The sequence below is a fragment of the Perissodus microlepis genome, chromosome 12, assembly GCF_051167445.1.
Source record: "Perissodus microlepis isolate ML-2025 ecotype Zambia chromosome 12, ASM5116744v1, whole genome shotgun sequence".
NCBI classification, from domain to species: domain Eukaryota; kingdom Metazoa; phylum Chordata; class Actinopteri; order Cichliformes; family Cichlidae; genus Perissodus; species Perissodus microlepis.
In genome coordinates, this window is record NC_140472.1 from 28,705,267 (window position 1) to 28,719,688 (window position 14,422).

The 14,422-nt window shown below is 39.6% G+C and overlaps 2 protein-coding genes across 6 annotated transcripts in view; one reads left to right on the top strand and one right to left on the bottom strand.

The window, feature by feature from the left end:
- Positions 1-97: 97 nt before the first annotated feature.
- poli (polymerase (DNA directed) iota) lies at positions 98-7,508 on the bottom strand. 2 transcript variants are annotated; one of them, XM_084946915.1, is made up of 10 exons: positions 7,202-7,508; positions 6,962-7,081; positions 6,708-6,872; positions 5,453-5,599; positions 5,020-5,256; positions 4,595-4,773; positions 3,901-3,992; positions 3,685-3,821; positions 2,492-2,712; positions 98-1,030 (listed from the first exon to the last, which is right to left on the bottom strand). In XM_084946915.1, the coding sequence occupies exons 1-10, from the start codon at positions 7,299-7,301 to the stop codon at positions 257-259; spliced, it is 2,172 nt and encodes a 723-aa protein (XP_084803041.1). In that variant the 5' UTR covers positions 7,302-7,508; the 3' UTR covers positions 98-256. The 2 variants fall into 2 exon arrangements, with proteins under 2 accessions (XP_084803041.1, XP_084803042.1); XM_084946916.1 differs by having other exon boundaries at positions 3,685-3,818; positions 7,202-7,507.
- The window catches only part of LOC146376534 (uncharacterized), a 23,003-nt gene continuing 14,085 nt past the window's right edge, over positions 5,505-14,422 (top strand). The window contains exons 1-14 of one of the 4 annotated variants that reach the window (XM_084946914.1): positions 5,505-5,620; positions 8,252-9,651; positions 9,740-9,835; positions 10,558-10,810; positions 11,036-11,391; positions 11,480-11,623; positions 11,730-11,844; positions 12,484-12,555; positions 12,640-12,780; positions 12,906-13,019; positions 13,295-13,368; positions 13,455-13,559; positions 13,791-13,906; positions 14,161-14,299. In XM_084946914.1, the coding sequence (XP_084803040.1) occupies positions 8,356-9,651; positions 9,740-9,835; positions 10,558-10,810; positions 11,036-11,391; positions 11,480-11,623; positions 11,730-11,844; positions 12,484-12,555; positions 12,640-12,780; positions 12,906-13,019; positions 13,295-13,368; positions 13,455-13,559; positions 13,791-13,906; positions 14,161-14,299 (3,021 nt within the window). In that variant the 5' untranslated portion in view covers positions 5,505-5,620; positions 8,252-8,355. Of the gene's footprint in view, positions 5,621-7,576; positions 7,873-8,251; positions 9,652-9,739; positions 9,836-10,557; positions 10,811-11,035; positions 11,392-11,479; positions 11,624-11,729; positions 11,845-12,483; positions 12,556-12,639; positions 12,781-12,905; positions 13,020-13,294; positions 13,369-13,454; positions 13,560-13,790; positions 13,907-14,160; positions 14,300-14,422 lie in introns of those variants that run through there. The other 3 variants (XM_084946912.1, XM_084946911.1, XM_084946913.1) reach the window with 3 other exon arrangements.

Sequence of the window (14,422 nt, forward strand, 5' to 3'; positions counted from 1 at the left end):
AAATGGTTTGACCATGTTTAATATGAACATCTACCATTATAATATGTTGTATGATAGAAAATATATTTTATACACACGGTAAAGATATCACACAATATTAGATATCAATTATTTAATGCTTAAGAAAAACAAACATTCTGACATTCAAGGTCATCTGAGTCAATTTAGGTTATAAATTACTTTAAAAGAAAAGTTGCTTAGTTTGTTCAACAACCCAACATCAAGAAAACTTTCATTTATCTTTGTGACATTGTTTCTAACTGGGTTTGAAATACTTGAACAAGTTGTTGGCCTGGCTGCCTTTTCCTGGAGCCTTTCTGTCTTTGGACATCAAGCTTTTTCCTGGTTTCTTAGATGAGGAAGTCTTCAGAATTGGCTTCTGCTGTTTCCACTCAGACATTAACTCCCTTTGAACATCCGGCGGAAGCTCAGAAAACACCTTAGGGTCCACATTTCCCGGGAACTCGCAGTCAGATAACCGGGGAAATGACAGACCCCCTTCTTCCATGACTTCTTCTTCTGGGAATGCACTTGTACCTGCCTTCCCCTGGTGATTGACGGTGGTCGCTCTGTTGGAAGAGTTCAACTTGTTTGCAGCATCTTTTGTGTCACTAATACTTTCTGAGTCTGTAAGTGTCTCAGGAAGTTTGCTTTTTGATGTGCTGGGGACATCAGTGCCTGACTGCCTGCTAGAAGTGCTGTACAGGGAGCTCACATAAGCAGGAGATAACAGCTCCTTCTGGATGTCCTCTGGAAGAAGCTTGAACACCTCCGGGTCAACATTGGGAGGCAACCGTGTCACAGCGTTAGCCGTTTCGTCAGGGTCGCACCCAGCTGTACTGCAGGATGCATTTCGAGTCTCTTCTACAATGACAGCAGAGTTCTGTTTCCATCTTAACCCGTGTAATGGTGCCTCAGAGCTAGAAGAACTAGAAGAGCTTTGTATGGCGGGTTGTTTATTGTGTTGAGTAATCATGCCATCTGTGCCAAACTGATGATCCATATCAACACCATGAGAGGAATCGACACACTGGAGAATGAAAGAGGAACAAAAGTGAAGTGAGGAAATTCAGAGTACTAGCACACTCCTTCTAGGAAAGAAAAATCCTGCATTAGGTAACTGTGCAGTGTGAAAGAACAGCCTTTCTACTGACCAACATTAATTATTTCTTAAGAACCCTTCTAATACCACTTTGACTTTAATTTAATACCTATTTCATGATCATGATGTTCAAAGTAGAGCCAATATGGCCTTAAATACATTTTTTTTTTCAGGACTTCCCGCTGCTAACACAAAGCAGCGTTTTCATGGAGTTTGGTTACATATGAAGTCCACTCAAGTTAAACATGTTTCATGAAAGCCCATCAGCTCAGACCACATGATCTGGATAAATTATGTCTTTAATGACATTTCGACGCAGAACATGAAGGAAAGTTTCAGCTGTCATTACTTATTTAAACACAGTTCACAGTTTTTCTTCGGACTAATAAATTTGGCACCTAACAAAGACGTTTTGTTGCTACCTAAAAAGAAAATCACAGGGGTTGTAATATTTTAAGTGGGCTTTCATTTCCTCAAGCATGGCCAGAAATAATGTGCGGACCTCTCTTACATATGGTTACACACACTTATTGCCTCAAGAATATGATGACTAGTTGTGCTTATGTCCATACTTGACCCTGAAGGGCTAATTTTAAGTCAGGAAAAACCCCTGAAGTTGCTCTGGAGTGTTTTTAGAAACCCACAAATATTTGCCCTTAACAGCCAAATAAGAAAGGAAGAGGAGTACTGCCAATGGTGGGAATCAGGTTACAGTAGCATATTTTTAGAACAGGAAATCCAATGATTTCATTACATCAATTTGCCTATAATGATGTGCCATGGTTTCCCATTCTGGCTCAATATCTCTGACCCATCAGAGTATGGACAAAGATCCTCTGGGTATCTATAACATTAGGATGCCGTCAGTGGATCCTCAGTGATCCAGCTACTGCAGATCGTAGTATTGAAATTGTCGAGTGCAACTCTAATGGCGCTTAGTAATAGGAATGAAAGAAAATGATAGATAATTCCTGCCATTCAGACAAAATTAAGAAACTGTACAAATGGTCAAGTCCTAGCTTCTCCTTGTCCCAAAGAAAGGTAAAATTAATTTCTTTGGGCTGTTGAGACAAAATAAGACATATTAAGAGTGACTGATTTGTTTTTTTCATTATGGTTTGACATTTTATAATTAATTAATTAATTCATATACTAATATGATAGAAAATAAAGTTATTTGCAGCCCTAATCAGACAGAAATCAGATCCAACAGATTTTTTTATGAGTGATTCTGAAGGCCTTAGCGGGCAATCCAAAAAATTTCACTTTTATAGGCTACAGTTAAAAGATTTTACTATGTTTTTTATTACAACCCCTTTCATTTTCCTTTTTATGGAAAAATCAAACTAAGATTATCTAACAGTGTTGACAAGCCACGTTACATTTTACCTGGCACTGCGATAAGACGGCCTGGGATTTTTTGGGAGATGTGCTCTGTGAAAAGAACGATGTTATCGAGCCCTTCCCGGTGACGGCAGCTGCTCTGGTCTGCAGATTACTGAAGCACACGTTAATGAGGGTGAGGTGGAAGGGGGCGCCGCAGTCCACCATCCTGTAGAAGAGTTTCATGGCCAACGGGAGCAGCTGCATGACAGCATCATCACTGCTGCCTATAGACGCATTAGAGAAAAACTGTTTTAATGGAAAAAGTTTTCCTAACTGAGCTGATTTTAACTGCTTTCATTAAACAACTAATTAACTGATTAATTTAAATTAACGTGATTGAAGACATTACCAGATATTACAAAGGCTCAGTAGATATGGTACATCTAGACTTCTAGTTATAGTCAGACCTGGATGACTAAAGCTTTTTATTATGTTTTTGTTTAGCGAAAAAGCAAGAAATCACTGTAAACCGACTTAAACTCAAAATCAAAAAAGTTTATTTATGCTCTGATTTTGACTTGAGAAATCAACTTTAGCAACTAAAGTCTGCAAGGTTAAGCTCCTTCCCAGCGTGCTGACAAAATCTCGGGGAAAAGGATGTAGTTTTCAAAGGCAGAGAGCCAGGACAAATATATTTTTAAAAAATGTATACATTGTTTAATATTTTGGCTACGTTTTATTTTTTGACTCTATTAGAGAAGCTTTGCATGCTTCACAGTTCAAACTAAACCTTATTTTTTCCTCTAAAAGGAGGCGCTTTGTTAAGCAGAAGGAGGAGGAGCCTCCTGTGTGATACCATTTATAGAGATATCTGCTCAGAGTGACATCGTAAAACTCTAAGTGGATGATAAACAGCTTTTAACAGAGCATTTGGAGCAATCTGAAATCTGAAATGTTGGATTCACGGGCTCATCTAGAAATGATCTTATTTTGAGGATCTACCATTTAGCAGTACATGTGTGACAGAACATAAGAAAAGGATCTGTAAAACATTTATGAGAGAAGATTTTTGAAAAAACAAAATTTAATTATTGACAAGGGATAGACGGAGTGGGTAACTCTTGCTCTTTAGGCAAATGTGTAAACCACTACAGTGTGGAAGCACATTTTTCAAAAATTTATACACACAGAAAATTAAAAACCTGATAAAGCCTCTACAGATATCAGTCTGAGCTCTCCCTGACACGTGAGCATACCAGAGCTGATCTTCTGTCCAATGTGGTTGGGGATCGGACACTGCCGGCTCTCCCGACTGAACCACTTGTTGGTCGTTGTGTATTTACGGATTGTGAGCCTGAAGGTTTGAGGCTGCCTGCCGTCTTTGCGCATCCTGCTTTCAAATATAAAACCAAAGGTAAGATTAAGGAAGCCATCCCCCTGTGGTGATTCAGCTTTGAGCTGGTAAAACAAACCTTTCAACCAGACTGCTCAGAAGTTGTTGTGTCTTCTCTGAAACTTCTTTTGTTGAGGACATTTTTTTGAAAGAGTCTTCATCACTGAGAGACTGAAACATAAAGAGGAGAGCAATGCAGCCAAGAAATGTAAAATCATTTCCCATCAAACATGACTAGAATTAAAGGATTTCTACGGCAATTTACATATTAAAAACACAGGAATCAATATTATTTATGAACTTCCATTTTTACTATTCATCTGCTTCCTTAAAGGTCACTTCTGGATTATTTTTTCTATATTTTAAAACTAAATAACTATGGTTCACTAAACTGAACTGTATTGCTTAAACTCAAAACGCCAAATTAAAACCAAGTCACTGATGTTTTGTTTGAATACTACTAAAACTTATTTATCAGTGAAGTGTTTAAAAACATACAACCTCACACTATATAAGCTGTAGATAGCAGTAATTCATTCCCAATAGTTTCTTATCTTATAGTACTGCAAGAGTTTCTGCACAGCAAAAATAATAAATGGAAAGGGCCTGAATAAATGGAGCAAACACCCATTTATTCATAAATCTTTATACTGCAGCCGCTCCCTGCTGATCATCAGAAAAAATGCAGGTTGTAGCTACAAAAAAGAAAAACTCATACAGCTTCCCGACCCTAACTTTCTTAGATACCGGGAATCTCAGATGTCGCATCCTACCTGAGGGGCCCCAGTACAAGTAACAGGTGAGTCATCAACACCGAGGGACAGATTCTTCAAACGCTGAGCAGTGGGACTTCCAAACTCCTTCGCCAGGTCATTCAGAGGACACAGCTGCAGGTCTTTTATGCTGACCAATCCCAGGGCTTGAAGTCTCTTAGCAGTTTGGTGACCCACCCCTGAGAATACAAGATGGCACCACAAAATATATTGTCAGGCATACTTAACACATGTGACACACAACAAAAATGCATCAGTGAGTTTTGGATAAAAGCCTCTTTAATTAAAAATGCTCCAAATGTTAAGGACAACAGTGTAACAATTATACTTCATTAAAACTCAATCTCGATGCATATCATGTTATGCATTTCTGTTCACCTACCTGCCATCTACTGATGATTAACTATCTTTTAGAACATCTATACCTGGCACTTTGCGGACACTGCTTAGGCAGCCCATGATGTCACTGATGTTTTCTGGGAGCAGAGTGGTTTGCTGGTTGGGTTTGAAGGTGCCTGAAACCAGTTTGGCTAGCAGCTTGTTTGTGGCGATGCCAGCACAGCCGGTCAGGCCCAGTTTGCTGTGGATGGCTTCTCTGAGCTCTGCTGCAATGTGTGAACCTAAAGCCAACCTTGGGTAGTTACTGGCTTTAACATCTGCACCTGAACAGGAAGGGGAAAAACTGTGGGTATGAGCACACGTGATACAGTTTAGGATCTGCAGGTGAGCTGTTCATGAAGAACGAAACTGAAAGCACTATGCAAATATCTCACGAGTTTGAGCTATTTTTACGAGCCATTTCCCAGTTTCAGTGGGCCAGATGTACATCTACACTTCAGAAGCACAAATGTGACTTACTTGGATGACTGTAGACGTGTCCTTTAAATGAAAAGTCTTCAGACTTCACTATCTGTGCAAGCCTTTGTTCTACCATCTCAGTGACGTCCATGAAGTTTTCATCAAATCCAAGCCTTTCCACGAGAGGACAATAAGACATCAGCAGCTCTGGATGGCAAACGAGAAAAGGTAAATATATACAAACGGTTATCAGATGAAAACATCAATTCCATTTACTCCATTTAGTTTCTAATAACCAACAAGGAACACCAGTAGGGTGGTGAACCAAACAGTGGGTTAAAAACTGTTTACATTCTTGAGGAAAACAATTGCTGAAATGTAGGAATTAGAGATTTTAGCAGTTTAGTCAAAAAGGGTTGTTTTCATTATGAATTGTGGAATTTAAAAGTTGCCCAAATCATGATTTTCTTTAAGAGACCGACTCCAAAATTTGATATCGTGTTGCTTTAAGCAGCTCACTATTTAATTTGCTTGCTACAAGCTGAAAATAAATCCATGTCATAGAAACAAACACTAGTCACCGGAGAAAAACGGCATCCCAGATAAACTTTAAGGGTCACGTCACCATCTGGCATAAATGGCTAGTCAAAAGAAGTTACAGCAAGGCCCTCTTGTTACCCACATCTCTCAGTCATGTGAAAGGTTTTTACAGGACTGCAAATCAAATGCAGCTGATTATTTTTTCATCACTAAGTGTGACCACCTCTATAAAAAGCATTCAGCACAAATCAAGGATGACTATTTTTTCCAAAGCCAAAGTGGAAATATTTGGCTGTAAATCACAGAAACAGCATATTAGCACAAACATCTTATATCAGCTGTCAAGCATGGTGCTAATCTGGGCTTGTTTTGCAGCCACAGAATCTGGACATCTTGGAGTCACTGAGCTGACCACGAACATCTCTGTATACCAAAGTATTTTAGAGTAAAATATAGCATACACAGCAAAATACAGCAAAAGCCTGGCTAAAACTGGGTTATCAACATCATAATAATTCCACGCACAAATCTACAGCAGAATGGCTGAAAAAGAAAAGAATTAAGATGCTGCAGTGGACCAAAGTCCAACCTGATTGCTATGGTGCGACTTTAATCTCCGTGTTTAGCCTGACCTTCCAAGCTTCTTTTATTGCAGCAACTACAATTTCATTTTCTCAGAGTGCACTTTAATGTCATACTGCACACTACGACAAAAATTACTTTATTTACTACAGCGCACTATTTTCACGTCACACTGGTGTGATGCACTGCTTACCTGTCATTTTATATGACATCTCTCTGTAGTGTGTGAGGTCTTCTCCTTTAACCAGCACCAGCTCAGGACATTTCTCCTTAGCATCAGTCACAGACATCAGCTTGTTGACACCCCTCTCCCTTGCCACATAGTTACAGGTGACTATGATGTACTTCTGCTGTATACCTGATGATATGAAAGTCATTTGGAAGCTTTGGCACAAATGTTTTTTTACACTTTTTTTCTTTTGCAGCTTTTATAGCATGCGAGTTTACCTAACGGGACTTCTCTCAGTGCAGGGTTTCTGATCATTTCCACCTGAGCATAGAAGCAGTCCAGGTCAAAATGCAAAATGACTTTGTGTGCAGGTACTGGCGTTTTACTGATGCTTGGTCCTGAAACACACATTATATGTACAACAGTTACCATATCTCGAACTCTGAAAGTCATATGAAAGCAAAGAGCAACTGTCAGATTTCAGTTTCAGACTGCCTAGCTTAAGTTTCCAAGTTTACCTGAAGCAGCAGCAGCAGCAGCAGGGGGGCTATGTGTCGATGAATCCACGAAACTGTTCCTCCACTCGTTTTCATCCTCCTCATCCTCGCTGTTTTCCATCTCAAAGCTCGTAAATGTAATAAATTTTGCTGAAATATAGACTGCTACAACTACTGCTGCCGTTGTTGTCGTAATAGTTCTTTCATTGTAGGTCCCAATTCAGTTACGTGCAACGTTGCCATCTCTCGACATGGAGGGGTTACTGCAACGCAGCAACTACCAAAAAAAAGTTTCTATAAATGCATTTTTTTAAATTTACAAACACAATAAATAAAATCTATTTTTTAAATGTCACGGAATACTGTGTTATTTAAAGGCATTAAAATTAGTTTTTCAACAGTCGTCACGCGACCTGACCAGAACGTATATAAATGAGGCTGACGTCACCTGATATCGGAGGCTCCGGCTGCTAACGTCCGTTTGTTAATTAAAAAAAAACAAACAAAAAACTGAGGAAAAAAGTGCGGAAAGTGGCTAATGTTTCCTTCCTCGGGCTTTTTTGCTGATATAAACTGCCCCTTCTCACAACATGGGCGTTGTGAGCGGCCTCACTGTTTATACAAACATCCTACAAAGCTGGCGCGGGACTGGTTTGCTGTCTCATTTGAATCATCCAAAGTGGACTTCACAGGTAAGTGCTTCAACTATGCCAACTGACTTCGAACAGCTTGTGCATTAGCTTGCCGTTTTACCTGTTAAAAAGGTTTAATTGTTTAAGAAAAACCCCATAAACCCTGGGAATTATAAGAAGCTTTTAAATCGATTAAAAGGGTTTTAACGTTACAGGTGTAACATAAAAATTAAGCACATTATTGTAACTGCAGGTAAGGACAAGTGTTTTCTTAAAAAAAACCCTTCTACCATGTGTTCTTTAAAAGTTTTATTTTGTCACTAAAGGGGCACGATAGGATCTTCACACATCAAATAGCACAAAAACTAAATGGCAAATTATCAAGCTGTCACTTACATTTAAGTAAATACTTATCCCGTTTCATATTCACGTTGAACAGAAGAACAGAGGCCTTATACGGGCTGTGGAGATGACTGCCTTCATGAGCTGGAGCGGATCAACAAGGAGATTGAATCTGTAAGGCATGAGGTGGAGCAAGAGCGGATGCGACTGTCACGTTACCAGACTGTACAAGCAGACCGCATAAACAACACGCCTGCTTCCAAGCGTGAGTCTGGGAGTAAAACTATAGACAGAAAAACTTATGGGCCATCGTCTGGCACAGATTTTACTAAAGCACACCAGCGAGGAAAGAAGTATGTGGTTGACAACTCAAAACCGAGGACTGATTTGGAGTATGACCCACTGTCCAACTTTTCTGCAGACTTGCTCTCTTTCAGCTCATTGACAAAGGACCAGAAGTTGAAAAGTAGACAAGTAAAAGACAAAAGTCCGGAAAACACTGCCCCATGTATTGATAAAGAACCATTTGCGTATCAGGCTCCGATTTCCCGATCACCATCTCCGGAGCCACTTGATGTCTCTTCTGAAGGTGAAGACCTAATTATTGATGTTCCTCCTTCTCCTGACAAAACGGGTCAGAGAACTGCTAAGTCTGTAGCAGGTAAATCCTCTCAAGTGACAGCAGTGGAGATAACGGAGGAAAAAAAAGAGCCTAATTTACCTGATTCTCCATCACGACACTATAAAATACCTCTGTCTTCATCAGATTCAAATAAAACTCATCATTATGTTGAAAACAGTCAAGATTTACTAACTATACGTGCTGACAAAGAGTCTGAAGATCTAAAAAATGGTGGCAATGTAGTGGACTTAACAGGAAGTCCAGAAGACCTTGTAAATGAATGTCAAAAAATTACTAAATCAGTATTGGAGAAGATCCCCGAACAACAAGATCACAACCTGAACAATCCTCAGTGTGACCTGCTCAGTATCTTTGAGAAAATTAATCAGCAGGAGACACCCAGGAATTTACTTTTTTGTAAATCTCCAGCCTCTAACTCATCACGCAGGCAAGTGCCTCAGGACAGAGTTCAAAGTCACAGCTGTTCTGAAAAAAGTACACCCTCAGCAGTGATGGGAAACCAGAAAAAGTCAAGCAAAATGTCAGGACAGACACAGGGAATGGCTGCTGACGGTCCTAACCTGCCTCTAGAGCAAGCAGAACAAGGGTCGGAGAACAGCGAGTTTGAGGGTCTGCATGTTTTGTCAACTTCTGTCAGCTCACAACTCGGAGCCGAACCGTGTTCTGAGCAGACTTTGGTGACGATAAATACTGAAGAGATCATATTAATCAACTCCAGCTCTGATGATGAGGAGGAAGGGCTCAACCATTCAGGAATGGAGCTCTCAGACAGCGACCCAATGGAGGAATGCTACAGGATCTTCATGGAGGCAAACAATGAGGGAAAAGGAACTGAAGAGACTCCTGGTGCACATGTAAGTAGCCTGTAGAGACTGCAAATTCATTATGAAGAAATTCTTTTGAGAATGTAAAGATTTTTTTCTCTCCCCTTGTATTTCTTAGTTAGGGGCTGTGGATGCAGAGAAGATGGAGGTAAATGTCACACCCAAGGGATTACCAGGAAGGAAAAGAGTGGCTCATGAAGCCAAACAAACAGAGGTAGGTACAGTCCAGTCTCATAGCAAAATGTGTGTTTACAGACAGATGATGTCCTTTTTTAAAATCCAAAACACTGTTTTTATTGCCTAAACAGTATTTTAATACCCAAGCCTAACCTAGTAGTTTTTAATAATGATAACAAATTTTAATTGAATAACGTATTAAAAATAATATGACAGAAATGTGGGGGGAAAAAAAAAAAAAAAATCACCATGCTTGGCAGATGAAAGGTCACACTCAGGAATATTAAAAAGTAGGGTTGGCCATTTATGTCCATAATGACTCACTAGAAGTCGTGGCCTTTTTTTAAGATCTGTTGTGACATGATGTAAGTCAGCAGTCCCCAACCCCCGGGCCCCGGACCGGTACCGGTCCATGAGTCGTTTGGTACCGGGCCGCGAGAGTTGAGGCTCAGGTGTGAAATGTATGGTTTTTATTGGTTTTCAGCGTTATTTTGTTATCGTTTTTATCGTTAACTCGGTTTTCCTGGGTCTTTTCACGTGTGTTATGAATAAATTTTCTTTTTTTCGGTACCGGTACTAGTTTTATTTTGTTGTATTTATCTGCGACACCTTAAAGGCCGGTCCGTGAAAATATTGTCGGGCATAAACCGGTCCGTGGCGCAAAAAAGGTTGGGGACCGCTGATGTAAGTTGACTAATCTTTACCCAGGATTGCATAATCAAAGTTAAGCATGTGTTTTGAATGACCTCCTCTGTGCAGCAGCCAGTAGCTAAGAGCAGGCCTCAGCCGCAGGTTTTGGTTCCACTCTGTGAGCCAATAACTTCAGGATTTGGCTCTAGACCCTCTGTCAGTTCCAAAACCCAGCAGGTTCAGCAGAGAGCCTCCACTCTGACTGCTTCAGTTAAAGGTGGGCAGGCTTTTGTTTCCTCCACCTCTCAGAAGAAACCAGAGACCCAGTTTACACCTTCTGTTTTAACTCAAAACCCTGCAACCCTCCAGCCTGTGCGCAATGGTAAGTATCTGTTGGCAGTAGTAGTGATGATTGTTTAGTTCTTAGACACATTAAGAATTAAAAAATGCAAGAGCATGATAACGTGTAAATGAGATTAGATTAGATTCAGATTACTGGCAAGTTGTGTATTTTTTTTAATTATTGGCACAGTACAAGTAAACCATGTCTAGTATGAGTATGCTCTTACTAGCTTTTCCTCAGTACACATTTTTTTCTGTTCCATAGCTTTTGTGAACTATATACCTTTGGGACCAGCTGTTATTGAAGTGGGCAACAGCTTGCATTTGATCCTTCCAGACGGTGCCTTCCCTGTGCCCATTTCTTCCAATTCCAATCCAGTTACTCCAGTTTTAACTCCAATAAATCAGGTTCACACAAGGGCCCTTGCTATCAAACAAACATACCATCCACATGCAGTTACTCCTATGCATCCTATGCAGCGATGCCGCCTGGCAGCACCAGTGCTCATTCCTGCTGTTGCACGCAAACCTTTACTAAACTCTACTTTTACATCTACATCTTTACGTTCAAGTTCAACTATTTCTACTGTTCCTCAAAATTCTGGTCAAGCTTCTGCAAAGGTAAGAACTTCAACTAAACCTGGATCGTCAGTACAAGTTAGAAATGCTTAACCCACTTAATAAATATTAAGTGGTTCTGTCCCCACAGCCGTTGCCTGCTAAACGAAAACTGAAGCAGCAGTGTGAGGCTGCCAAAGACAAAGTGCCCCATGATGTCAGACAGCGGTATGTCAACATGTTTACGGAGGAGTTTCTCAAAACGACACCCAATGTTAATGATGCCTTTGAAAAGGTGAGCATATGTCACAATCTCCTCAGTAACAAACCCTAGTGTGGAAAGAGAGAGACACATGTATGTATTTTATTTAACTTTTTTTCTCCGATCGTTCTGTTGATAGGCTCTTGCTGAAGAGAAGACCGTGTACAATCGGAGTGTGAACAAGCTCAAGTATATGAGTGTTGCAGTGAATGCACTCAAGAGGCTGAAGAGTCAAAGCACTGTTGCGGCTAAAGGTGAGCACTTCATGGAAAAAGCTGTAGGAAATTACCTGTTTGTAAAATATCTCCAGAATCTCTGTAGATGTTGGGCATACAATTCATTCACTGTACAATTATTGTACTTTTTGTTCACCGAATTACATAAAATAGTCAAAATGTTCAACTCATTGATAATTCATTCAGTGTTACAGACTTTTTGTGATAATTTATTTAAATTCTTATCCAGGGCTTTAAATAAGGAAATTCCCTGTTGCTTTCTAACTGTACTTGTTTAGAGCAGATGGACTGACATCTCCCCATTCACAGTACTAGCAAGAAAAATTATACTACACTCCTGAAATCTAAAAATACTTGAAACATTTGATAGGTGGCCTCGGAATAAGGACATGTACTACCGGGGGGACTGGATACAGTACCTCAAGCAGGGTCTTTCAGAAATCAATTACCTGTCTGATTAGAGTGTTAAAAGGGATGAATGGGCTACTAGATAAACCACATTATAATTGGTATGAATATCTCGTAATTGTAATTTTGTGCTTATTGTTTTTGATATATCTTGAGGTTTTGTTTTTTTTTTTGACTTAAAAAAAGATAATAATAAACAGATGTTTTGATCTGGTGTATATAACGGACATTTAAATATTTGTTTTGCAGATGAAAACAAAGTCTACAGTCAAAAACTGAAAGGGAACATACCTCTTAACCCAACAAAGTTTAAAGGAAATTGTGAGCATTAGTTTCCTTTGTACAAATATAGACTTTATAATTATTAAATATTTTGACAGTTTATGAGTGTTTTTATTATTCCAGCAGATGACATGGCATTGTATGAGAGTCTGAAGGATTATATTTTGACTGATGAAAAGCTAATTGAGAGTAACTATCCCGTTCAACACCCAGAGAAACGTGGTTCTGCAGTTCTTTTTGCTGAAAAGAAAGTTAATGCAGATGGTAAGTGGATATATCCAACCATGCTCCCTGGTATTCCTATATTTCACTAGAGGGCGTGCTTAACTAAAGTATTTGGACTCCGGGTTGGTTCTCTCTGTTAAGTGTTGTATTTTATTTGTTAAAAGCACTGAAGAGGATCTGCTGTCGCTGTGGTGCTACATACTCTGTGAGCCAAAGTGGCAAACACATTCGCAAGGAGGAATGCAACTACCATTATGGGAAAGGAGTTGAGAATAGAGGTTAGAAACCATTACCAGGTTATTCTTGACTATTTGATAAAATATTTTGACTGGTGTCTTTTCACCATCTAAATGTTAAATCTATGTGCTATATAAACATGCTTGAAGGTGCGCACCGTCCTAGTAGACCAACTTTTTAGGAGCACCATACTGATACTAGTTCAAAGCCCTCCTTTTGTAAGCAGCAGCCTCAAAGCAACCTGAAGACTTGAGGGCTGTGCAGTAACAGTTTTTAAGCATTGGTACATTTTTAAAACTTTAATAAAATTTTCCAGTGCCCGGTGGAGTGGAAACTCGCTACAGCTGCTGTCAGGGAGTCATGGGAGCCCCTGGATGTCAAGTGTTTAAGGTAAAAAGGGGAAGGAAAAAAAAAGTCCTGAGTTAAAGGAATTCTTGTCAAATATTTCATATGTACCACTTTGTTTTGTCAACCAGTTACATGTCCATGATGCCCTCAGCCTGGATGGGTTTGTGTCTACCATCTCCCGGGGTCCCTCAGACAGGAGCTGTCCTGGTGTCTATTCCTTGGATTGTGAAATGGTGATGTTGGATTTGGGGATTTACATGTGGCTTTATTAAAATGTGCAGTTAAATAGATAGTTTTATAAGCTGCACTAACAGAATAAACAGCCTCACCTCACTATATACTCTACCTTTAACTCTTGTGCCCATGGGCTTTATGTCAGAACTTGTTGGTATGGAAAAAGATTTCTGAAGTTTGATTTTTGTTTTTAATCAGTTTGCAATGAAAACACATGTTTGCTTTTGTAGTGCTACACCGTTCATGGTTTGGAGTTATCCAGAGTGACAGTGGTCAACTCGAGTCTGGAAGTTGTATACGACACCTTTGTTAAACCTGAAAATGAGGTCATTGACTATAACACCAGGTAATGTGATAATATATCTCTGTGCACTACATAAACTATACGAACTCGCTCTGTTATTACAGAAGTGTGGCAGCAGTCTGAAAATTGTTCTGTATAATGGAAATTTAGTCAATGCTAAGTTCAAGGTTTAGCCATTATTTCAAAGATGGGAAAGATTTTTTTGCTTCATGACACACATGATGAGGATGATGGAATGAAGCTAACAAGACCAGTGCAGCTGTGCTTAGAGCCTGTGTGACACCTTACTTGTCCAGATTTTCAGGTGTTAGTGAGGAAGATGTGAAGGGTCACCATGCTTCTCTAAGAGATGTCCAGGAGACCTTGTTGAGCTTCATAAATGCTGACACCATTCTGATTGGACACTGCCTGGAAACAGACCTCTGTTTACTCAAGGTGATTTCTTGACTTCCCTTTTCACACATATTCTTGTTTATTTTTATTTTTTTAAGTGCACAGCGTATTCCACATTTTACAGCTGCAGTCCTTAATAGAAAATGATTGATATAAAACCATCTG